Source organism: Leptinotarsa decemlineata, unplaced genomic scaffold (genome assembly GCF_025532065.1).
Source record: "Leptinotarsa decemlineata unplaced genomic scaffold, Ldec_3_MD MMD2_P_RNA_scaffold_12, whole genome shotgun sequence".
Lineage (NCBI taxonomy): Eukaryota > Metazoa > Arthropoda > Insecta > Coleoptera > Chrysomelidae > Leptinotarsa > Leptinotarsa decemlineata.
This window is the reverse complement of record NW_027412526.1, coordinates 5,727,702-5,755,316: the sequence shown is the minus strand read 5'-3', so window position 1 is coordinate 5,755,316 and position 27,615 is coordinate 5,727,702. Positions and strand designations below refer to the sequence as shown.

Below are 27,615 nucleotides of genomic sequence, written 5' to 3'. Positions count from 1 at the left end.
CCTTCCCGGTATATTTGAATCAGGTACCATTGATTATAGTAGAGTTTTCTTGTTGCTAGGTTGTTGCTATGTTACTTGTTTATAAACAGAACTTTGTTATCAAGCTGTGTTTGCGGTGAAAACGTGTTTTCTACCCCAAATATAATGGAGGATATTTTGAAAAAAGCTGAACAAGCAAGAGAATCATTAATTCCATCGAAAAGTGAAGCCGTATACCAAAAAGAATACAAGATATATCTAAACTGGCTGACACGGAAAAATGTTATGCCAAAAGATGTCACTGAAACTGTATTTCTGGCATATTTTCAAGAACTGGTAAGGAATTTTCTATGTTTTTCGGTAGATTTGGTAGTAATTGTGTTTATTCAGGTACCTCGACTGTAGTGAACAGAAGCTCCAGCCATACAAAAGAAGAAATTGTTTCCAGTGGCGGAAGTAATTTTCAGGGAACATTTCAAAATTGTACATTTATTATTTGTAAGGACGTGAATAAATAAAATATGGTTCAGTTTTCATTTCTATTTATTTTTACTTGTGAAAGGTAGAGGGAATTATAAAATCTATAATGTCCCAAGGGAGTTATGACCCTCTTTATTGATAGCGTAACTATGACGATATAAGCTTATAATATCCCGGTCAGAAATAAAATAATATTGTTATAGTTCATTAGTTATAATGTTAGAGTTTATGTTTTGTATTTTGAAACACAACTTATTTACCTGCACCTTATACATTTACATTGAAAACCAACTTTCACCTAGTTGCGAAAATTGTCAAACTTGAAGTGAAAAAAATAGTTTTGTTGGAAGAAAAAATATTTTGGCGCTTTGAACTGATAAATGTATCAAAAAATAAATAAAGTGAGGCGGATCTTAAGAATCGATGCATGAATTGTAATAAACACATGTCCACAGATTTTCTCCGATACAGAGCTGAACGGCCCGATGAGAGATAAATCAAACTGTGAGATGACTCTTCACTTGGGTGAATATTCAGTGAATGACTGCATTCAGAGTCAACTTGAGAAAAAACGGATAGCATTATTGTGAGACATTTTTTTGTCCCACAATAATTATTGTTTAATTTTTTTTTCAAAAATTCGAGCCAATCGTTTTTTTCTCCGGTTGTAAAATAAAAACCCTCTGATTTCAAAATATCCAACAGTACTAATATTCCGTTCATTGTAATTTGCCAGAATCCAACACAGTTCAAAGTATTTGTTATATATTTTCGCCTTTGCTTTTAGAAATGCATAGTGTGTTAAGAAAATTATAAGATTCTTTCAATTTAAAGAAAACTTCTTTGGGCATAACCACAGGCATAACTATTATACACGGAATAGTGACTAGATATTTCAATTTCAATGTGACTGAACCACACAGAACTCATTTATGGTTGAATCATTGTACATTGAACGCCTTAGAACATCTCTTAGAGAGCTTTGAGGATTTTCCTGTAGTGCTTGTGTTCTGTCCTTGAAAAAAAAATAAGCATAAGAAGAATAGGAGCTGATAACCTGAAATTTATTGTTATGTTTTAATTTATTTATATTTACTTTTATGTTCCTTGTGAATTTGTAAACTGCAATAATGAACCATCGTCACGAATCAATACCATATAAAATATGAATATGATATGAATTGATCCACTAAAAAAATAGTTAAAATGTCTGAAGCAATTAATGTACTTCTGAATGATATTCTGAAAGTAGATGGTATCGAAGAAGCTTTCAACTGCTTTCTGGTACACAGAGCAGACCAAGAAACCGAGAAAATAGTACGATGGCAACAAGAACTGAACTCCGCATTTTGCCTGAATCCAGATCAGTTGGACGCAGCTATCAAACAATATTTGATAGTTGCTTCGGGATGCTCGCACAATCAGTTGCAGTTACTCATATCTCTACTGGAGACTGCTGTCAAAAATGGAATACTTCCCGCTCGAAAAGTCTGCGAAATTATCATAACAAGTACCATTTTACAACACAACAATTCTCACTTTTGGGTAGAATGTTTCAAACTAATCAAGAAAATTATAGATATGGTTGAATACAAGGGTGTACGAGAAATTATGAAAGTAAGTTGTGTTAAACTAAGGCGGTGTCATCTATATACTGTAGGATGTAATGATTTTTATTAAATTATGTTCAAAATGAATATTATTGATAATGATTTCTCTTCGAAGTCTAATTCACTTTCTAATTATTTGTTTTTGAAGGGTTGCTGTGAAAAAGCAAAGTTATTGCCTTGGCGCTTAAATTCTGGTCTTCAGCCACAAACACGTGTTCTCATAGACGTGGCCACAAAAATTATGGATCGGAATGCGTGCCTCCTACCAGGTTACCTACTTGTGAATGAACTTCAGAAAGCATACCCAGATTGTCCGCATTGGAGGCTTTCTTCATTATTTTCTGATTATGTGGACAGTTTCCGAGCTTGTGCTCAGATGGTATCGATCGTGGGGCAAGCTGAAATGAGGCCTGTTGTGGAACATAGCGGATGTCCTGAACATTTAGTCAATCCGTGGAAGCTTGACCCACTTACCTTGCGCTTTAGCCTCAAAGGTGAGAAAATTTAGTTTGTAAATGAGAAATTAGTTGGAGCAATCACTGACAGTAGCTGTAAATGATTATGTTTCCCACACTGAAATCAGTATCAATTCTAAATGAAAAAATATTGGTTAATTGGTTACAGTAGACGAAAAAATATTTTTTTCTGAACCATAAGTGAAATACTGTGTTTCAACTATCTGCACACTGCCAATTCCATTAGAATTTTACAGTATATGTTTTTTTTTTAATTATTATATGAATGTATCATTGATGTCTTTGTGTCATGATTGTGAATCCTGGAGCCACTATTATAATTATTTTCATTTACAAACAATATTGCATCTAGAATATAAATGGAAGGTAATGTAAGTGTGACTCATTTTATGAAGATTGGTTTAGCATGAGTTTTGGAATCAACTTTTTCTAAATATAACATTATCTTTTTTTTTTTGGGGCATGAATACTTCACTTTCATGTGGGAAGCTCCCCGTGTCAGGATTCCATAGTTTATGTTGCAGTGAGCCATACCAAAATATGCAATTCTCAGCACATCATTAGAAACTAAACTCCTTAGTCCTCTTAATGTGTAGCAACACCTTGAGAGCTTTTTACATAACGATGTCGCAGGTCGCAGGGTTTGAGGTATAATCAAATTATCTTTATTATTAGTATTGTGACCGTGTATATCGGGCACAACAGAGTAATTATTAATGATTTGTTTGACATATGGTAAGTTTACAAAAATTATCAAAGAGTAAAGTGTCATTATTCTCAACGTTTTAAATATATATATATATATATATATATATATATATATATATATATATATATATATATATATATATATATATATATATATATATATATATATATATATATATATATATATATGTATGTTCCATTGTAGCCTGGCATCTACATCTACACCCAGAAATTTAGTGTGTAGCATGTCTAGGTCGTTTTCTACATTGTAGGATATTCTGGATTCAAAAATGAGACTTTTGTTTTTTTTTTCATTGGGTATGAACTTGTTTGTCAAGAACCAGGTTTTTGCTTGTTCCATAACTTCCCCAAAGATTGTAGCCGGACTCTTCCCTTTATTGACACTGATGCCAAATGTCGTGTCATCAGCATACATAATCGTCTCGTTACATATTGAACAAAAGTATTTATTTGTTAAAAAAAATCAGTCTTTTGTTAACTTTTTTTGAGTATTTTCATCTTCCACAATCTGAAAACGTGAAACAGTTACAGAAAGGGCAGACTTCTAGTTCATTCCAATAAGTTACTGTGTAAATTCGAAATATTATTCATATCTATAAAGGAAGTTTAAGAAGAAAATGATTCGGCGAGGGAAAACTTTGATATATGTTTATTTTTTCCAATTCTGAGGTGACCCAGATACTGTCTCGCATGAGTGGGTTTTCGGTATATAGATGACTGCATCAATCAAGTGATCAATCATTCTACTTGGAATTCGTGTATAACATATTGTTTTTTTATATTTCAGGGACTCTACCGTATGCTCCGGAACTCTTAGAAAAACAAACGGGGCTGTTACGTTACGTCTTAGAACAACCTTACAGTCGAGATATGGTATGCGGCATGCTAGGCCTGAACAAGCAGCACAAACAGCATTGTCAAGCTATTGAAGAACAACTCATTGAACTGGTAGTCTTAGCATTAGAAAGGACCGAAGCTGAGGGGGATGAACAAGCTACCCAAGATTTATGGCTTCACCTCTCCTCTCAGTTGATATATTTCGTGCTCTTCCAATTTGCAAGTTTTCCCAGCTTGGTATGTATTTTTTTTATAACTCTGCTGGCTCTGAAGACTTTCAATAAGATCAGTCTTACCATATTTAGTTTTCCTGCATTCAGGTAAAACTAATTACAATCATATAGACATGTTAATGAATGAAAGTTACCTGAGTTTATTCCGGAATAAATGATGGAGTAGTGGCAGCCATTTTCTGTAATCTAACTAAAGCATTTGGTTGATCATGCATAGTGCTGCAAAAACTTTAATACTAAGGATTTAGAAAACTCTCTTAGCAATGGATATAATCACACCTATTGAATCGTACTCAAATTGTGAGAACTAACGAAAATTCAAGATTAAAAAACTCAAATGTGGGGTTCCTCAGGGCTCGGTTCTGGGTCCAGTTCTTTTCTTAATCTATATATGTTGATACATTATATGCTGACGCAACTGTCGTCTGGGACAGTCCCAACATTGAAGACAGGAAAAAATGTGTTGAGGAAGATGTGGAAAAAGTATTCAACTGGTGTTACTCACATTCAAGTACTCTTAATTTAGAAATAATAAAAAATAAAACCTCCGCAAAATATTTAGGTATAAATATATTATCTAATATGTGTGTTTTATGTGTACATTCAAGTACTCTTAATTCAGAATTAATAGAAAATAAAACGTCTGAAAAAGAACAGTTTATATCTTATAACGGCTATGATTCATTTTATTACAATCGTTTATCTGGAATACCTCAGGGGTCGAATCTCGACCACTTCTGTTTTTATTATTTATTAATGACCTCAGTAATTATGTCGATTGTAATAAGTTATTTTTTGCAGATGATTTAAAAATATATATACCTGTCGAAACTATCGAAGACAGTAATACATTGCAACGACACTTAGAAAATATACAGACTTGGTGTGAAGTTAACAAACTATATCTCTCTAATATTTACATATTTACTCAGGTTACGCTACGCCCAATGATTTAATATTTTTATCTGATCAATACCATGGATTGCTAAGGAGAGTGGTGTGATGACCGCTGTCTAGGCCCTTCCGAATTATTTTTTAGCTTTCAGTACATTATCTACATCACTATTACCTTTTTTTCCCTTCAATAAAACTGTTTAATATAAAAAAAATGTTTACTTATTTTTTTTGTTGTTCTGATATTACTTACTTATGTAATAGTTTTGAATTATTCTTTTTTCCATACTATGAACATGTATGTTTCTTGGGAAAATAATTTGTTATCGTATGCAATTGAAATCATGTTCTATATTTTCTTCTTTATGAAATATAAGAACAACTGATGTTGGCTTTATATAATACTTTCTGAGGTTCTTTATTTTTATTTATAAACATATCATTGGTCAGTAATCAGAATAGATCTGGTGTTATGGCCTACAAAATATTCTTTGGTTAATATATTCCTGTAGTTATTTTTAAATTTAAAAATATAAAGATGGACTTTAAAATTGAAAACAAAAAATATTAGTATAAAAAAAATAATAAAATAAAATGAAGTTTCACACCTACATGTTGGTGTAACTATTGTTTGAAAGATACAACATGGTGAAATTATACTCAATCAGCCTATTTTCTAAACAGTTATCTGTATGTTCAAATAGAATTTTTTCAAAGCTTTTTTGACTTCACAAATATTGCTTACAGCAAGTTGGTCGCTACAAGTTATACAGAGTATTTATTGATTTGTTTTGCGCTCTTCCTAGTTTGTTAATTAATTGTTGTGATGCATTACATATATAAATCCTTTATTTAGCAATGAAACTGCTAATACAGTACATCTATAATCAAATACGACACCACAATGTGTTACTCAACTAAACTCAGGAATAAAATTTCAAAGTATGAGTACTACAATAAATATACAACATCTACTTAAAATATCACAGTTGTTAGTCAATATAAAACACAAACAAAATTCAAATATAGAATACAAAAAAAAAGTTTATACAGTCAAAATTTATATTATATAAAGGCTAGTTCATTCACCCAATAGATGACTCTTCAACTTTCTTTTGAATAATGCAAGAGTGCTACATTCTTTAATATTTTTGTTCAAACTATTAAAAGCTAACATTCCTGCATGGTAAATGGATTTCTCAGTTCACTTTTATTATAGTGATGATGATTCTCATTGTATTCAATATGCCTACTCAGGTATGTCGGTGATAGGTGATTATTCATTTTATATATCATTATCATTGTATAGTAATATATGAGATCTGTCACAGCCATCCATTGCAATTGCAATTCATTGTATCTATCAAATGTTCCACATCATGTGCACAGTAATATACAAGTGTGTCATGAGCAAAGAGATGAATTTTACACATTGCCCCAACATGGTATGAGATACCTTATATGTGATTCAATATAGCTGTAATATATTGTTTTTTGACATTGAGGTTTATATATTTTGCACAGCATTTTAATGCTCCTGTCATTGAATCAATTTTTATTATCACTTTGTTAATATTCTCTGTCTACTGGAGTTTATTATCTATCAACAGTCCTAAGTATTTGTAAACTTCGACTTCTTTTAGCAAGTTATTGTTTATATATAATTGTATTGCTCGAATTGGTTTGATTTTGTGCTTTAGCACCATATATACAGTTTTTTCTACATTTAATGCTAGCTTATTCATCAGTAGCCATTGATAGTATTTGTTTAGGTCATTATTCACTGTTTGTTCTAATGTTTCAAGACAGTTATTTGAATATACTAGTGCGCTATTATCAGCAAAGGTGAAGTATCTTGCATCCAAACTAGCCATTTTCAGTGAGTGGACATACAAAAGATACAGTATAGGTCCGAGAACTGATCCCTGCGGCACACCAATATTTATATTACACTCATCACTTTGAATGTTTTCTAATTTTGTGTATAATTTTATCTCTGTTAGGAACGTTTTTAACAGTTTATAAGCAACCCGTCTGAATCCGATATTAAACAGTTTGTTCATAATCTTATCTTCATTCACAGTATCTCAAATGCTTTTCTGAGATCTACAAATACCGTTGTTGCACTCAGAATACTTTTTTTTCTTGAAAGCCATATTGATATGAGTCGAAGCAGAAAGTTTCATTAATAAATCTCACTATTCTGACTTTCAACACTTTCTCCACTATTTTAGAAAAGACACTTAGCAGTGATATGGGCCTGTAGTTATTTAGCCTATCATGTTTTCCATTTTTATATATAGGTATCACTTTAGCTATTTTTAGTTCCGGTGGGAAGTATCCCTTTTCCATAATGCCATTTATTAGCTTTACTAGATGATCACTGATTTCATCAATAATATTCAGCAAGTCCTCCTTAGTTATACCATCATATCCTGGTGCTGAAGCATTTTCCAGAGAGTGAATTATAGTTGAAATTTCTTTTTTATCAACAGGCTGGAGAAATATGGATTTATTGTTTTCTTGTTCTATGAAGTTCAAATCCATATCTTGTATATTCTCCGTGATATTTTCTCCTACCTCAAAGTAATACTTAAAGAACCCATCAACAACTTGGAGCTTATCTGTAATACAGATTCCATCTTCTAATGTTATTTTGTCAATACTAGTTTTCCTTTTTTGTTCTATTGATATTATGTATGACATTATTGATGACTTGCCATATCTTTTTTGAATTGCTACCTGCTTTGTTCATCTGTTTTTCAATCCAATTCCTTTTCAGTTACTGTCTCATTGTATTAACCACATTTTTGAAATAATTAAACCTTTGTTGAAGTTGGGGGTTGGGCGATCCTTTTAGTTTTTTATATACTTTGTCTCTCTCCTTGATTTTGTCTAGGAATTCCGATGTTATCCATTCATTTCCCTCTTTTACCTTCAGTATTGTTGTTTCTGTACAGCCTTTTTTTTCCTCTACAATAATTTTTATGATTCCTTCAAAGTTTTTTATTTTCTCATTATTTAGTCGGATTGTAACATTTTCTATGAATTTTTTGTAGTTAACTCGATTTTTTTTCTATTTTTACCAAGCTTTACCATTTAGATTTAGTCATTCAAAGTATATTCACATAATTATTGTAAAACTAAAAAATATTTCGAGTTGGCAAAATTTTTAATTTACTGCATTACCAGAGGATAAAAAATAGCAATAGTCTAATAATAGTTGGAGAAAAAAATAATTTGTGTTTGGTATATTACATAACTCGAGACTTCAACTTAAAATATAAGTAATCCTTTCTTGAACTCGTACCTCTTCTCAAATCATACAAATATATCCTCTTCAGGTTATATCTCTACATTCTCGTTTACAAGGAAGAGACCTCAGAAGGGGCAGGGACCAACTAATGTGGGTTTTGCTGCAATTCATTTCGGGATCGATTCAACGCAATCCTTTGTCGAATTTTCTCCCTGTCTTGCGATTGTATGAGCTGCTTTATCCGGAACAGGAACAACCCTTGCCGGTTCCCGATTTCAATCAGCCCCAGTGCACTCGGCAAATGGCCACAACTTGCATCTGGATTCACTTAACGAAGAAGGCTCAAGCAGAGCTGGTCAACATCACTTGGCCCGTGCCGACCAAGCTACGGGCTCATCACGATTTCTTGCAGCACCTGGTTCCCCCCAGTAATGCCGCTCTCGCGATGGGGAATGATTATAGAATCGCCCTGTTGTGTAATGCTTACTCAACGAATCAGGATTATTTTAGGTAAAAGAATAGCCGAGCGTTCGCACAGATTTAAGTCTGACGTATCTTTATAATTTTTGTGTATTCCAGCAAACCGATGGCAGCACTTGTCGAGACTATACAAGGGAGCGCCAAGTCTGCCTCACCTCCTACAGCTCCTTTGAGTATGACTGTCCTCGATTCCCTCACCGTACATTCCAAAATGAGTCTGATCCACAGTATAGTGACTCACGTTATCAAGCTGGCCCAGGCAAAGTCCGGGATGCCCCTGTCTCCGGCCTTAGTGGAAACATACAGCAGGTAATATTAATTAGATATTAATGAGGCATATGATAAATTGATACACTTTCGATTCTTGTTCCTTTAGAAGAAAATACAAAATAAAAAAAATTCAAAACCTTGGTTTGATAATTAGTGTCCGACCGAAACCGAATTTCGGCAACGGTCTCAGTTTCGGCCGAAACCGAAACCAAAAGTTCCTTACAATGATTATGTTTTGAGAGAAAAATAAAGAAAACTTTATTATAATCAGTCAGTCTTTATTTTTTCATCTTTAAATCACAACGTTATGCAGTCTTAGATATTTTCACTTATTGATAATCAACAAATCAACATAACAACCCCTTATTTAAGAAAAAATATTAATTGCACCTTAAAAATACTTAAAATAGGTGAGGTGTTCATTTGAGTAGGTGTAGATTCTTCTTTTGAATATTATTAATGGTTTTTCAAAAATATTAAACATAAAATTACTTATTTAAGGTATATAATAGGTATAGTTCAAGTGAAAGATATAGACCCCCCTACCTTCCACCAGTTCCCCTTTAATAACACACACAATGCGGTACTCATCACTACATTCTCTTGGTCACCGTAACATGACTTCAAATTTAATTTTATGACTATTCAGCAAATCATAAAACTTGGTTAGTAAAAATTATCCAATACGAACCGCCAATTCTTCAGTCCACGTGTAATTGGTTTTTTTTTGGCCTTTGACTTCGCCGACACCTTTAAGATTACTATATCGGTTACTTAGACTATACTTAATATTTATGTAATAAACAAAGTAAATCACAAAGTAAGTCACGACATTGATTAATCACGTGGACGCGTCGAATATGACCGATCACAGCGCGAGAACTCCCGAATGTAGTTTCGGCAGGTTTACCGCCGAAACCAAAACTCGGTTTTTTTGCCGAAACTCGACCGAAACCGAAACCGAACTTTCGGGTCTGACACTATTTATAATCAACTATAGGATATTCACGTTAAGAAGAGAATGACGCCATTTTCGGTAATTTTGTATATCCAACATAACAAGTTTAAAATTCCCAATGAAATGCTTTAAATAGCAATGAAACTAGTAAAATTTCATTTTGTATGTTGCTCAATTGATAGTAAAATTTCAGATGTTGCCGAAAAAAAACTCGAAAACTGTCTGTCTTTCTTTTCTTTTCAGAACTAATCATTTCTTTTGATAAGACCTGCGTATATTCAATATGTTTAAAACATTGTCGAAACAGTCTCAACAAAGTTGTATTTCAACAAAGTAAATTGATAGTAAGTAAAGTTAACAGCAATAAAACAAATCAACAGTACAAAAAAAAATTAAAAAGATCTAAATAGTGCACATGTTGGCAATGCCGTAACTTGTCATCTTGTGACGTCATTCTCTTCTTAACGTGAATATCCTATATCACAATTAATTTTAGAACGTGATAAATATTTTTTCAAGAAAAAACTTTTCCTAATTCTCAATTTTTTAATGAAAAAGGCTCTCAATTGAATAAATTCTTCAAAAAAAGTACAAGAGAAAAAAAATTAAAGTATTGTCAAGAACAATTCACAAATATTAGTCCCTGGTATAAAATCACTGTTGCACAATAGAAGTAATATTAATAATGGTAAAAATTTAAAAAAATATTAATTTGAATAATCATGAAACTGACAATTTATCTGAAATTTGGGAAATAATGATAATTTTGTTGCGATTGGAAAAAAATTGTCTTCTACCATTCCAAATATTTCAAGGCGACCTAAAAAACATTCAAGTGTGTCATCTATGTATTTAGGTCATTAAATTTAACTGAAATTGAAGAAATAAGAGAATATTTGAATCCAAGAAAAGCTTCTGGCTATGCTGATATTAGTATAAATATTGTTGAAGCAGTCAAAACTGAAATCTCACCAAATTTATTCTTCATTGTTTCGAAATCTTCTGAAAATGGTATTGCAATTGCAAAAGTTACACCTATTTATAAGAATGGCAAAAAAGATGATCCTTACAACTACCGCACAATCTCGGTATTATCAGTATTTTTCCAAAGTTTCAGAACGATTGATGAATGAAAGATTAACCGATTATTTGGAAAACAATAATATTTTATACTAGTGATCAGCATGGTTTTCGCAGGTCTAGTAATACAGAGGCAGCAGCAATGGATGTCATTTCAAAAATTCAAACTGAAATTGACAATAATAAAGAATGTTGTCTCTTGTCTTCAGATTTGTGTAAAGGATTTGATACTGTACATCATAATGTAGTGATCTCAGAACTAAACAATTTTGGCATTAGTTGGAAAATCCTTGATTGGTTTGTAAATTATATGAGTGATAGACAACAATATGTTTGCATAGAAAATCAAAAAAGTTCCATTAGAAGTATATGTTTTGGAGTACCGTAAGGATCTATTCTATCTAATAATAATTCAATAAGTTATACCCATTTTATTAAATCCCTAGGATTATATATTGATGAAAATTTATTGAGGACGAATCATATTGAAATTATTCAAAAAAAATAGCACTCGTCATTGGTATTCTATTCAAAATTAGGAACTATATTCCTCTCAAATTTTTGAAAAATATTTATTTCAGTTTTATATTTTCACAACATTAACTAATTTCTATTAGGGGATCAGCCGATAAATCCACGATCATTAATAAATTTGTATATAAATATTTTATCAGTGTTTTATCTCCGTGTCAGTTTAATCAACATTATTATTACATAATTAAAGAATTACAACAACTAAAATCTATAAAAATAATAAAAAACACTTGAAATACACATTCATATACATACACAAATATACACATGTACATTTACACGTTTATACACATATACATAAACACATACACGTACAAGTATTTGTACATACACATATATGTGTATATACATATACAGTGTGTCCGCAAAGTATGGAATAAATTCGATATTTCCAAAACCAAAGGTCGTTTTACAAAATTAATATTCTACATTTTACAACAAAATTTCATTATCTATATTATACATATTAATGTGATGACGTCATCAACAATTTTTTTAAATGCAACAGTTTTAGATAATCCGTAACGAGCTGATTTCGAAAAGGTATGATACTTGGGGTCTAACGGACATAATTTGAAAGATGTGCGCTTAGAAAATGAATTTTATTAATATCTAATAAAAGTAGAAATTAATTATTTTATATTTTTTTCTAATGTATAATTCAACACTGGGAAAGTAATCCAGTGATAAATACATGACTTTATTGTAAATGTTCGAACTGTACTCCTTGCTGTAGCTGTCAGTAACCGGGCTAACAAGTATTTCTTATTCATTTCAAAAAACTAGGCGGCTAGTTTTTTTGCTATTGTGAAATGTAATTATTTCGATACGTTCAGTAACTGTTAAATAGAACAGTAGTTGTTGTATTAATTCGTGAAGTTTCTGTAGTATTGCTTGGAATTAATTTTAAGAATTAATGAATTTAAGTGTAAAGCAAAGAAATGAAATTCTTATGATGATTGGCTATGGAGACAGATCGCGAACTCAGGTGGAAGTGTGTAAGTTATTTAATGAAAAATATCCAGAAAGACGCATAACGCAGTCAACAGTAAGTAATATTGAAAAGAAATTTAGAGAAACTGGTACAGTTGAAAATGCACGCAAATCAGGTCGTCCTTCTACTTTAATTAATTTATTCCCAAGTAGAAATATTCCTGGAAGTTTTGATGAAAGTTTATAGTTTCAACAGGATGGTTCGCCTCCACATTATGATGCGGATGTTCGTAGATATCTCGACCAAATGTTTATGAACCTATGGATTGGTAGACGTGGACATATTGTATGGCCAGCGAGGTTGCCAGACTTAAATCCGTTGGATTACTTTATGTGGGGCCATCTGAAGAATGTTGTTTATAAAACGAAACTAGCAAATATTCAAGAATTAAAAGAGAGAATTCGAACAGAAATAAACAGTATTTCTCAAGAAACCATAAACAAGGTTCAACAAGAATTTATTCAACGTTTAGGTTACTGTCAAATACAGCAAGGACTACAGTTCAAACTTTTAAAATAAAGTAATGTATTTATTACTGGATTACTTTCCCATTGTTAAATTAATCATTAGAAAAAAATATAAAATAATTAATTGATTTCTACTTTTGTTGGATATCAATAAAATTTATTTTCTCAGCGCACATCTTTCAGATTCTGTCCGTTAGACCCCAAGTATCATACCTTTTCGGAATCAGATCGTTACGGATTATCTAAAACTGACACCAAATACAGGGTGTTGCATTTAAAAAAAATACCGATGATGTCATCATTAATATGGATCACCCTGTATAATGAAATTTTGTTGTAAAATGTAGAATATTAAAATTGAAAATCGACGTGTTTCAGGTTTTTGTAAAACGATCTTTGGTTTTGGAAATATTGCATTTATTCCATACTTTGCGGTCACACTGTATACACCTCAGTGAACTGAGGTTGAGAGCATTTGCAACAAAGTTTTAATAATGGTTCTCTATATGGATGCTTACGCTGAAAGTATTCTTGAACAGATGTCATTTGTAATCGATAATATTGTTCAATCAGACTATTGGTCTACACGGAGATAGAATCTCTTGGAATCAAAGGATTTCTGAACCAGCTACTGCCTCAAGTGTACAAGTCTCACGCTTGGGGAACTTTGTACACACTTTTGGAGATGTTCAGCTACAGGATGCACCACATCCATCCACACTATAGGGTGCAGTTATTGAGTCATTTACATTCATTGGCCGCTGTACCGCAGGCCAATCAAACGCAGCTTCATTTGTGCGTGGAATCGACCGCATTGAGGTTAATTACAGGTAACTATTTTTCTTCAAATCATAACATAATTTACTGTAATTTTACAGTATTGAAAGTTGACCAAACTCATTACTTTTCAGTTGTGTTCGAATTGATTTCAGTTTCAAGTGAGGATCGAGAATTTACCTACCTCAAAATTGTGCTCAAAAGAAATGTTTTTGAGGTAAAGGTAGGAAATTGATATTTTTCGAAAGTTGTCAATAAAAAAATAAGGGTAGTTAGAATCTCAAATAACTTTACGTCACACTATTTTGAAAGAAGCTTGGTATAGCACTGATCGAGCTAATTTCCTGTAGACAAACACATTAATTAATCGATATTCGCATAAATATTCCTTCTTATCTGCCATATGGCAATTTCAACAACCCAATAAGGTTTGTTAAGTTATTTTTTGTTTATGAAAATGACAAAAAATGTCAGTACGACTGAATATTGGGAAACCATATTGTAGGACCTCTATTTATTGATCAAAATTTAACAGGGGAACTGTATTTGAAAATGCTGGAAACTACTGTTGACCCTCTCATCACTGAAATCGTCGAAGCGAATCCTAATGAATTCGATATTGTATTCCAACAAGATGTAGCAGCATCACATTACTCCAAACAAGTAAGAAACTATTTGGATACTACTTTTCTCGGTCGTTGGATTGGCCGTCGAGGTCCTACAGAATGGCCAGCCTGCTCATCAGATTTGACACCTTTAGACTTTTTTTATGGGGCTATTTGAAGCAAAAGGTGTACGAAAAATTCAAGTAGTTGGTTTCTGGTATAGTTATCTTCAAAATACAAATTGTTATCCAATAAAAAACTTTGTATTTTATCTTTCCTCGAATTTTTATTCGGTACTTTAATGAGCTGTCGCGAATGATAGGAAGCGTTGTCAAAAACTATCACACTATTCACATCCAAATTTGGGATCAATGTGTTTTCAAACCATTCCTCTAAAATATTAGCTTCCATGTTCTTATGATAGTCAATATTGCAGTCCTCCTGTTGCAATCCTTGCAACAGTCCTCAAGTTTTTTTCCACATAATTTCAAAGAATTCGAAACCCATACTTTACTTCCTCCGCAATGCACAATGATTAGTCGCGATCCTTTGTTTGCAGGCATGTTAGGCGTACACATTCTCGAACCATCAGTCCACCCTTTCGTAACTGTGTCGTGAGTGTCATACTAAGTTTCGTCCAAATAGAAAATTTGCCGTTGTTCTTGTCTATTTAGTTATTTGTTCTAAGTATTTCTTATGCAATTCCACTATTCTTCTGCTTTCCATAACTGCTTGGTGTTTGTTTATTATTTTAAATCTAAACCCTAGTTTCTTTATCCAATTTTGAAGAGTTTTGTCACAGCAGCTCATGTTATGGCCGGAAGTATTCAATTTCTTCCTTATGATTTCAATTGTTTCATTGCTTTTGTAACGGTTGTATTTTTTTAAAGATTTCATTAGATGAACATCTAAAGGTTTTGGTAATCCCGCATCAAATCGCGTCTTGCGTTCATAAGGTTTGTTTTTGACTATTTTACGTACAGTTGAGAAAGGAATTTCGGTCAAATCTGATGTTGCTTGTAATAGTTTTTTTCCCCTAGAAACCAAACTTGATATGTAGATTCTTATATACATTGAAACATACTATCTGTGTTTCAATATTTAAATGCATCCGAATCTTATTCACTGGTATCTCTTTTTCGCATTGTTCACCAGCGCTATTGGAATCACTACACAGGAAAAAGTCTGCGTTTTTATCATACTCGTTATTACTATTAGTACTTGTCCAAGGACGCCACATTTTAAACTAACCACAAAAATTTTAAGTAATCATAACTTCACCAATATCGAATTTCAACATTCAAATCGCGATCAGTCCCTGAACTGAACACGACGACGATAACTATCCCCGCATTCCCGATTTCTATTCGTCACCGTAACATGACTTCAAATTTAATTTTATGACTCTTCAGCCAATCATAAAACTCGATTAGTAAAAGTTATCCAATACGAACCGCCAATTCTTCAGTCCACGTAATTCGTAGCGGCAATAATTCTTTGTATTGGTTTTTTGGGCCTTTGAATTCGCCGATAGCTTTAAGATTACTATATCGGTTACTTCGACTAACCTGTATTATTGCCTATATGGGTGCTATATAAAGGCTAATTTAATAAACCATTGACAAAATGGTTTAGACTTTCACGGCTGAGGTTTTCAGTGTCATTGCTTTTCACTTAGTGAAGGAGACCACAAAATTTTGTTTGAAAACACGGATCTAATTACCCCCAACCAGGGATATCACAGCCGACTGGTACGGGAGGCAATAGAGATCCACAAACACACGGAGAATTTTAACAGAAAAGAAGAAGCGGGGAACCTCAATCAAATATGGAACCCCATTTTAAGGAATTTGAGAATAACGAACAGGACAACAGGCAGCAAGATTGTTAATGTTCCAGGTTCAAGTGCAGGTACGAGAACAGGTACAAATGCAGGTACAAATACAAGTGATTACCTGACAAGACATAAATTGGCTTTACGAAGCCTAAAAGGTAGTCATCGGACAGCAATCCATGATGGTTAAACCTCTGAAGAAGCTAGCCAAAAGTCCATTCAAATCGTTCTGAATGAACTCCAAATAACGTTCTCCATTCAATCGGTCCTGTAGAACGAATGGTCCTATAAGATGGTTTCCTATGATACCAGCCCAAACATTCACGTTGAATTTCCGTTGGTGTTTGGTTTGCAATATCCCATGGGGATTTTCTTCGGCCCATATATGGAGATTATGAGAGTTGATAACTCCATCTCTACTGAAACCTGCTTCATCAGTGAATAAAACTCGATTAATAAAAGTCATATCCTCTCTTTGCCTATCCATGAACCAATTGGCATATTCCAGTCGTGCTGGAAAATCTTGAGGTGTCATGGCATGTACCTTCTGGATGTGAAATGGGTGGAGCAGATGTTCCCTAATTATTCTATGAATAGTGGACTTGGATGTATGGAACTGTTCTGATAGATTTCTGATGCTCATTGAAGGATCATCAGCGACGGCTTCCAAAATATTTTCCTCCAATACAACGGTACGTACAGTCCTAGGAGCGCCCTCACCACCTCGTTTTGGCAAAACTGTACCTACAATAATATCGAAATAAAACAACGTGCTCAAATTAATTATCAATTATTACATACCTGTCTCCCTCAAGCTGCGATCGACACACTCGAATGTTTCTCTTGACGGTACCGTTCGATTGGGAAAATGCTCGGAATACAGACGACGAGCTTCTGCAGCATTACAAAATGCTCGTCCATAAAATACATGCATATCTGCATATTCATTGAATGTAAACTGTTCGGCCATATCAAAAAAATTCAAAATATCCTATAGAATATTGACAATACAATGATAGTCATATGACAACGCACTACTCAACAAAACAAAATCGCATTCCAGTTTCTCATTTTTTATCAAAACTTTCTAAAAGGTTTTTTTTTGTCAACATCTGTGAAAGAAATGGAACATAATTATTCCCTGGATATTTTTCACCTGATCATGTGCAGCCGTTTTTGTAGTTCATTCGTTTGCTTTTTATTAGTATAGTAAATATTTTTTCCGATGTGCGTTTTTTCAGCTAAATTTAGATTCGTGTTAAAGAATTTCTCCCATAAAATTATAATTATAATTATCAGTGAAACTCCTCAACAGTTTAGCTGTGAAGAAGAATTTGAAACATTCGAATGTTGAGTTTCATGAGATTCAGATAACTGATCAACACGAAACGTGATTATTCCACACGTATTATGTACATACAAAATATGAAATGAATTCGATATTTCATAGTAGAGTAGCTTGTTAGTTTAAAAACACCACGAATCTACAGAACTTGATATTTCTTTTGAAAAAATATCTGCTATCACAGTTATAAATGTTGTTGAATTAACGTTATCATTATTATTTTTGCTTTGATAATTATTCATTTCAAATAATGGTGGACGAGCGGGTTTGATGTCGTCGAGTAGAACTACATTTTTATCAAGACTCGTTGCTCCGATCGACTTTGCACACGAGTACTTTTATTCATGAAATTGTCCAAGTAACCTTATTTTGTTGGAAAATATTGAAAAATATCTGTCATTTCAAAGTTTTGGGGTGTGGACCATCGGGGGTAGTCCGTTCCTGACTTTGTAGCAAAACAACTGACTCCTGCATGAAAGCTCATCGACGGAATTCATTTGTTTAGTCAATTACCAAAATTTGGATGATTTTGAATATTCACTTGAAAAGTTATCAAAGAAAAACATTTTTCATTTTGTAACTTCGAGGGCCCGTAACTTGGTTACGAAGACTTTTTGGAAAAAAAGTTATATGAAGTACTGGTGATATTTTGACTTCATCTATACATTCCCGAGAGGAAAAGAGGAAGTCCAGGGACACCCTGTATATATAGTTGTATTATTTATGTAAAGTTTGTTGATTATAGTATATTCAAAGTTAGCTAACCTGTATATTAGGGAATCCTAATTCAATAAATTCTTCTCAAATTAATCATGCGCTGCAATCCAAACTTTTTCCTTCCCAGGTCTGGGCAGCGGCGACGTCCAACCGGAACTCTCCCGTTTCCTCCAAGAGCCCAAAACCATCGTATCCGCCGAATCCGAAGAGCTAAATCGAGTCCTCGTGCTCACGCTGGCCCGAGCGACCCACGTGACAGGCACTGACGGCTCCTGGTGCCACGAACTCCTCACCACCATAGCTCAGAGCACGCCTCACGCGTGGGCCCCTCACACGCTGGACTGCTTCCCGCGAGCCCTAGCCGAGTTCTTCACGCAGCACGCCGTCCCCAAAGAGAACAAGCAGCAGCTGAAGAAGGCCGTCGAGGAAGAGAACAGGAAGTGGGCGTCGATGAACAACGAGAACGACATCATGGCCCACTTCGGAGTGCCGGGAGCGCCTCCGCTGTTCCTTTGTTTGCTGTGGCGGATGCTGCTTGAAACCAATCACATCAGCCCCATCGCGTACAAGTAAGGCATGTTTTCTTCTGTAGTATTTAGTGAAAGTGTTTCTGAAAGCATAGAGACTTCTTTATCATTTCGGATGTCATATCATACATTAGGTTCGTTCCAACCTTGAGTCACAAACAGATTTCCAACTGTTTATAAATCGTTGTCAACGCGCATGTCTGGTAAATATTGGTTTCTGATTAATTTGAAATTTCTGATTGGAACAGCTGATAGTTCAACTGAAGTTTGGCATGGAATTTCAACATAACCTTTAAAAATAATTTGGGAAAGTTTTTGGCTTTCTACTACTCCATCTTAATACAAAAAAAGGGGATGAGGGAATCTTCCAAAGAAAGGAAGGAAGTAATCAATTTGAAAATAAGTAACTCTATACATGGATGTGTAGATAATGCAAAGAAGTAACTTTCAGACACAAACTGAAAGAATGTCCTCCTGAAACAGCTACTTTCATATAAACATTGAATTACACGAAAGAGTAAAAATTTTTTTCGAAACAATTACTTCTATATGCACACTGAATTATACAGAAGATACTTTTCTCTACTCAGTTTGTATTTCAAACATTCCACAACGAATGTCGCTCCTAAAAATATAACCCCTTCAATTCTTTAAAAATAAATCTAATCAAGTGTATTTCTGGAGAGTAAAAGAAGGTTGCAGTATTTTATATCTCTATTCTATTTACTTATCAACATGGAACTGAGAGGTCACCGCAATAATTAATTTGTGTAATTAAAGATGTTTATATTATAGGTTCACTTAAAGAATTCCCAATTTTTCCTGCGCCAGCAAATACATAATTTATTTTATAACAATTTTTGCAGGTTATGTTGTTTGTAAGTTGCATGAACATAAAACAGAAACAGTAATATGGAATACGCATGCGTCAGATTGATGGTTAGAAGATAATCCTCAAACCATTCTGATAGATTTCGATCTGATAGATTGGAATCTTGGATGGAACAGAAAACTGATAGTTTACTAATGGTTGGAAACTCACGTTGGAACGCAATCACATTACTGCGCAGAATCCTGACTGTCAGAAACTGTTTCTGACGCTGGTTGGAACGAACCTATTGTGTTGATGTTAAGTGTTTGCCTTATTCGAAAAACTTTGTTTTTTTTTTTGCAAAACTTCATATGAGGGATTTGACTACGCCACTCCATCAATCAGTCAATCAAACATTTATTAAATCAGTTTTTCTTCACAATCACATTTGACAAAAAAAAACATAACATCATAAAATACTGGCCGATTCAACTGGTCCAACAAACATAAAAAAGATAAAAAGTCAATATAAAACACATAAAAAAAAGTTGATAAACTACAATCAAATTACGATTCAAGGAGAAAGTCATCTACAGAGTAGTATGCTTTTTGCAATAGAAAAATCTTGAGTCACCTTTTGAAAAGATTGATATTTGAGGATGTAATGTCCTCACTAAGCTTATTATGTAGCTTAACCCCATAGCACATGGGGTGATTCTTTATAATAATAATAATAATCTCTTTATTAACTCAGATTGATTTGTATAGCCACAGGAGCAGAAGTACAAATGAAAAAGAGGAAAATGTCAATGTACAATATTGAAAAGAAATAAAACTATACAAAATAGATAATGTCACAAAGTTATAAATTGAAAAATGTGTAAAATAAAATAAATATATATATATATATATATATATATATATATATATATATATATATATATATATATATATATATATATATATATATATATATATATATATAGTTATGTCCTCACTAAGCTTATTATGTAGCTTAACCCTACAGCAACTGGGCTGATTCTTTGATACTGTTAATCTACTATAAGGTTGATGTAGTTGAGAGTTATTTCTGGTGAAATGTTCATGGATTTGCTCATTTCTAGGAATAATTGAAGTATTGTTTTTATATACATCAGTATTTGGTAGAAATGCAAACTAGGCATTGTTAATAAACTATAACGAATGAATAATGGCCTGCAGTGTTCACTTCAAGATGCACCAGCCAGAATTCTGATTAACTTTTTCTGAATAACAAAAACTTCTTCAGCTTTAGCTGATAAACCCCACTGTTCAAGACCATAGGAAATTACTGACTGAATTAAACTGTGGTATAAAAGCTTGAGAACATCAAGAGAGACTGTTTGTTTTAACTGACGAAGTAAATATATATGTTTACTGAGCTTCAGTTTGACACTATCAACTTGTCACTTCCAGGTAAGTTTATTATCAATATCAACACCTAAGAATTTAGTACAATCAACTTGATGTGAAGTTTCATTATTCAATCTAACCAAATAGCTTTTATCAATTGTATTTTTTAGTAACAAAGTCGAGCATTTGAGATTTAGCAGAATTTAGCAGCAGGCCATTCATAGAACATCACTCAGAAATTTGATCAGTCACATCATTAGCTCTGACAATTACTTCGGACATAGTTCCCGAAGATACTAAAATGTTTGTGTCGTCCGCAAAAATAACCCAAAACAAAGCCTTGAGATACCCCTCTTGATATACACATTGGGGATAGTTGATGATATAGTTAAGAAAAATACAAAGAATAAAAATAACTTACATTATACTGCTACCCAGCAGAATAGAAGAAAAGGAGATGTGTCGCATTCTTAAATGCTCTGGAATCGTTTCTGAAGAGTGATCAATGAATACTGAAAACTCAATACTTTCTGTCGATGATCCTGACATCCCTCAATATTTATAAAGATTCATATGCCAGGATTACATTGTTGCGTATTTGGAGATTGTTTTATATTTCTATATCCTGTAATCGTATCAATTTTGATGTCTATGAACTTGGAATATTAAAAGATGAAATTGTGAATACTGAGTGTTTTTGTTTTAGAATATTGAAGTTGAGGTTGAAACATTTTTAAATGCATGTATTTGCTTGAATGAATTTGAATTATTTCATGAATACTTTCCATATTTGACAATATTACTGGAAATCTACGAATAACTCAATGGAATTATTATTATTATTCTTGGAGCTCTTCAACTTTTGAGTCTCCTTATAGAGGAGCTTGCTTCAATTCCACGTTGTGGAAAATGAATTTTCAACTGTAAAACTCGTTTAGTTTTTTACACACAAATCCCATTCCAATTATCCCATCCCAATTATTTGTAGACTTAAAAACCGTATGTTTTTACTTCAGGATTCTGGAGAGGATTGGCGCCAGAGCTCTGTCCGCGCACCTGCGAAAGTTTTGCGACTGCCTCGTTTTCGAATTCAGCAACTCCCCGGAGGACAGCACGTCAACAAGTGCGTCGACACCATCAACGACATGATCTGGAAGTACACCATCGTGACGATCGACCGACTCGTGCTGTGCCTCGCCCTCAGAACGCAAGAGGGCAGCGAAGCGCAAGTCTGTTCCTTCATCATACAGCTAGTGCTCCTGAAGGCGACAGAATTCCGCAACAGAGTCCAAGACTTTGTCAAAGACAACTCGCCCGATCATTGGTTGCAAACGAACTGGCACGAGAGGCATCTCGAGTTCCAGAGGAAGTATCCGGAGAAGTTTGCCCCGGAAGAACAGAGCAGCGGTTACCATCCGAATTTCGGTAACGTCTGCCTGAGGTTTTTGCCGGTTTTCGATATCGTCGTGCACAGGTTTTTGGAGATTCCGCAGGTGACGAAGAGTTTGGAAATACTGCTGGAACATCTAGGATGTCTGTATAAATTCCACGATAGGCCTGTTACGTATCTGTACAATACGCTGCATTACTATGAGGCTAAGCTGAGAGATAGGCCGCCACTGAAGAAAAGGTTAGTATGGTTACCTCGCTTGATATTAGAATTTGTGCCGTTAAACATCCAGTTTAACACCAGTCAAGGACATACTTAAAATAAACTAAAGCTCTAAAGCTAAAGATAACATACATTTGAAAAATTTACAATTTAAAATAATTTTATCCAATAAATTACAATGTCAAGCCACAGTAGAATTATAAAACCAGTAGGCTCTCCTACCACGTGATCCTTCCGAGTTGCCGGGGACCTTCAACCGCTCTTAGGATGAGATTCTCATCAAACGCGTTCAGTGCTGTAGTATCGGAGGATTCGACGGTCCCACGGGCATCGGATTAGTTATAAAAAACGGTCGGAAATTGATTTTGTGTTCAGTTTATTCGCTGTTGTTATTATTGTTTTTAGTTTTTGTAGTTGATTATGAGTAGCTTACCACAAAATCTCCTATAATATCCTTAAATTTCGTTTTTCAAGTGGAAGTTGTACCCTAGTGAAATGTCTAGACGCAAAAAAAGGACTAGTAATTTAGACAACAGCTACGATAGTATACCATCTGAATCGCAAATTCTGAGAATAAATTACCAGGAGAATTAAAAAGCAGCGATTATAAAAAACGATCTCAATAAAGAAAATAGACGTTTATGTAAGACTATCGAGGAGAAAGAACTTTTGATTATTGAAAAAGACAAGATTATTAATCGATTGCAGAAGGAAAACAAATTACAATATTTTCATGATTTAATCACTACTATTTCGGCTCAGGCGAAGCTCTCTGACTCACATAGACAGGCTTGTCTGGCCACACCGTCAGCGGCCGATCCTTCTAAATCTACCTCCTCTCCACATTTTTATGGAGAGAGAGGCTAGATGGACTACATATAGATTTGTGCACATTGCCAATGGGGAATGTTCCTCAATTCGGGTTATTACAGCAAATGCAAGTTTGAACAAAATAAAGTTGAGTTTAATTCATGAGTTTTTCAAATTCCCTTCGAAAAGTATTCAAATTGATGTTCCAAATGTTGGGTTTTAATTTTTAAAAGGATTTGTTTCTAATTCACATATTGGCAACAGCGCCTATATCAAGTTGAAATAATTTATACGTACCTAGATATTCTACTGACATTGATGGAAATCTATTCAGGAATATTCTTGGAAAAAACCAAGGAAAATTGTTCATCAATTGGCATAATTTAAAAGTCTATGCTAATAATCAATTAACACAGTGTTACAAATGTTGCCGATTGAATCACTCTTCAAGAAACTGTAGAAATTTAACAATTTGCTCTCGATGTGACAATTGTTATGAAGAAAAAACTGTTCTGTTTCTAAAATAAAATGTGCAAATTGTGAATTTTTGAATTTAAATTTTAAAACCAAACAGCTCATTGACCATGTAGCTACCGATAAAAATTGTCCAGTGATCAAGCAAGTACTTTTCTCAAATTGATTATAGTTATCAATCCAATTCAATTGAATACTCTGAAGATTGGATTAAACTTGTTCATTGTTCATCGTCCCTAATTGCTATCCAAGATCGGCCTTTCAGCCTCTCCTAAATTTACTAGATTCATAGCGGAATACGTAGTTTCTGCATAAGTCTTTCTAATAGAACATTTAATCTAGTGACATATTTTCATGTGTACATGTATTTAAAAGAAAGAAATTTATTCATTCATGGACCAACTACTTGGTATCAAACATGTCAACTTATACTTATAAATATGTAAACAAATAAACATGTAAATATACATTCAATACATATAAACATAGGACCGTAAAATACAGATAGATATATATACATATATGTAATATAAATAAATAGAATAAATAAAATATAAAAGAATAAGATTATTTACACACAGATATCCACAAAAAACTCAATCAGCGAAATACTCTTGTAATGTATAATAAGATTTAGCCAACAAGAAATCTTTCAGTGATTTTTTTAATTCGATAGTATTACAGGCCTTCATTAGATTAGGGAGTTTATTATATATTTTTACCCCAGCATAAGTTGGCGATTTTTCAAATGCGGATGTTCTGTGAGTTATTGTTATTAAATTTGAAGCATTTCTAGTGCAATATTGATGGTGGTAATTGTTTTTTATTAGCTCATTTTCATGCTTTTTAATGTGTAAGCAACTTTTATAACTATAAATGCAGCAAACTGTCATAATCTTTTTACTCTTAAAAATTTCCCTGGAAGAATCACGTGGCTTCATGTTGAATATCATTCTAACAATTCGTTTTTGTGTAACAAATATCCTATTTATTTCTGTAGCATTTCCCCATAACGTAATGTGATTATTGGTTGCATTTTTACAATATGACTAGTTTTAAATAGATAATTTTTTTATTCTATCTGTACTTTTGTATTGGGTATTGTGAATTTTCTTAAAAATTGATTTGAGTGAAATGGGCCTTGAACACATAAATAAATAAGTATATAATTCGTGAATTTTTTTATGTCTCTCAAAAAAACTCTTAGCTTCTATAGGAATTTTGATCTGAAAAGGGAAAAATTCAAATAAATGAAAATAAATCTGATGTACTTTTGTATAAGGTATTATATGTAGCTATTTTGAATTTTTAAATTGTATTGAGTGAAATGGGTCTTGAAATATGTGAATTTTTTATATCTTGTAATCTTTATTATTATAGGATACATCCTAATCTTACAAGACATAATAACTAATTAATAATTTGAATTTCCACAGTGCCAAAAATATTAATAAAATTCAAATATGTATATAGATAATAACAATAATGAAGATAAACTAAATAAAAAGATAATAATAAAAAATATACAATTTATAATACCCAATGTTGAAAACCAATATTGATATAGTAACTACATATAATATACATATTTTCCAACTAACTAACGCTCTAGGTATTCCAATAATTTACTTTTAAACCCTCTTACAGTATTTTCCTCTTTAATGGCATTTGGTAATTTGTTAAATTCCCGTAGTCCCTTGTAGAATAAGTTTTTAGTTCCGCCACCAGTGTGAGTTCTATATATATATGAAAATTATTATAAGATCTTGTCTCATGTTCATGTATTTGATTATTAAAAACCAAAAATTCATTAAAATATGTTGGTTGGAGACTTTTGATTATTTTAAATATAAAAACCATTGTTAAAAAGAATAATCGATTTGAAATCGACAGCCATTGTAGTATATTTAACATGTGATCAAAGAAAGTTTTAGTTTCTATAGTAATTTTGATCTGAAAAGGAAGGTATTCAAAAAAATCGTGTCCTTTCGTCGAGCGTCAATATCTTGATGATTTTTAGGTTGGTAGCTGCCGTTTTAGGAAGTCTGAAAGAAACCCTTTCGGAACCGTATCAAGCTTTCCTCGCGAGGTCTCCTGACGAGGTATGGTTGCCGGAATTGGATTACTATGTTCAGGTGGTGAGAAGAATAGTAGATGTTATCAGAGGAACTAACACTAATCCAATGCCTGACTGGAGGTTTAACGAGTTTCCAAATGCGGGGGCACATATTCTGTATACTTCTTGCGTGGAACTGATGGCTCTCTCGGCAGGACCTCCTGCTGTTGCTAACGGGCTTCTGGATGTTGTTGCTAAAGGTATGTAGCTCTTTTAGATTCAATGTGATTTCAATAAGTACTATCTGGGCTCAAAAGTCTAGAGCCTCACACATAGATGGGCTAGTCTTATTGAATTCACCGCTTTTTCAGTTAGTTCTAACCTTAAAAAGAAAGCTGCTGAAATTTCATGATATGCTACTCATGAGTTGGTGAGTTATTGTGCTAAGAGTGACACTATTTTTGTTATTTTCAAAACAATGGATCAAAAACAAGTTCGTGTTTTAATTCCACACTGCTTTTTGATGGGAAAAAATACTGTTTAAGCAAAGCAACGGCTTGAAATATAATATAAATAATAAGTCTACAGTTGTATTCAAACACTATGTATTATGATTTCATTTTCCTAACGGAGGCTGTTTTTTCAAGGTTTCGTGATGATACCGTCTGCTGACATCCACCAGTGGATCAATGCAATCGGTCTGGTGCTGGCCGCCCTTCCAGTCAGCTATTGGAGCATACTACACGACCGCCTCCTATCGACCATTGCTGAACTAGAAACCTGGCCCTTTGACTGTTCACCGTTCCGCCTCTTCGACTTCAAACAGACACATGCGGGTCTCCTGCACAATCGATTCAGCTACATGCTGGCGCTGTCGCATTCTGTGTGGCACCACGCAGGCCCCGGTCTGATTTCCAGCGTCCCCCGTTGGGTGAGAGAATGTTTACCTGTCGTCGTTCATACAGAGGAGCAGTTCCTGTTCGTTTGTCACTTGGTCGGGCCGTTTCTGCAACGTTTTATGGCCATAACGGACCTGACTAATGCTCTGTATGAATTGTTGGCGCAAGTCGACCAGGCCCAGAGCGAGATGAAGTACATGGACCCCATTTGCGATTTGTTGTACCATATTAAGTATATGTTTATCGGAGATAGTATGAAGAAGGAGTTGGAGGCTGTTGTGAGGAGGCTGAGGCCCCAGCTTCAGCTGCGGCTGAGATTCATCGCGCATTTGACGATTGAAGAAGTGAATGCTTCTTAGAGTGATTTTAAATATTCGAGTTATTTTAAAATTAAAGTAATAAATTTATTTCATAAGCTAGTTTGTTTGTTTATTCATTCACAGGTTCAAAACCCATTTTACTCGGTACAAATAAATTAA

General features: G+C 33.6%; 1 protein-coding gene across 1 annotated transcript; it reads left to right on the top strand.

Annotated features, from left to right (window-relative positions):
• The first annotated feature begins 1,491 nt into the window (after positions 1-1,491).
• MED23 (Mediator complex subunit 23) lies at positions 1,492-27,552 on the top strand. Its single transcript, XM_023172871.2, is given in 11 exon segments — positions 1,492-2,076; positions 2,218-2,563; positions 4,062-4,348; positions 8,583-9,004; positions 9,074-9,283; positions 13,851-14,107; positions 18,683-19,124; positions 22,302-22,384; positions 22,387-22,915; positions 26,202-26,497; positions 26,885-27,552. Coding segments are annotated over 11 exon segments (3,894 nt in total). The 5' UTR covers positions 1,492-1,665; the 3' UTR covers positions 27,496-27,552.
• Positions 27,553-27,615: the final 63 nt, after the last annotated feature.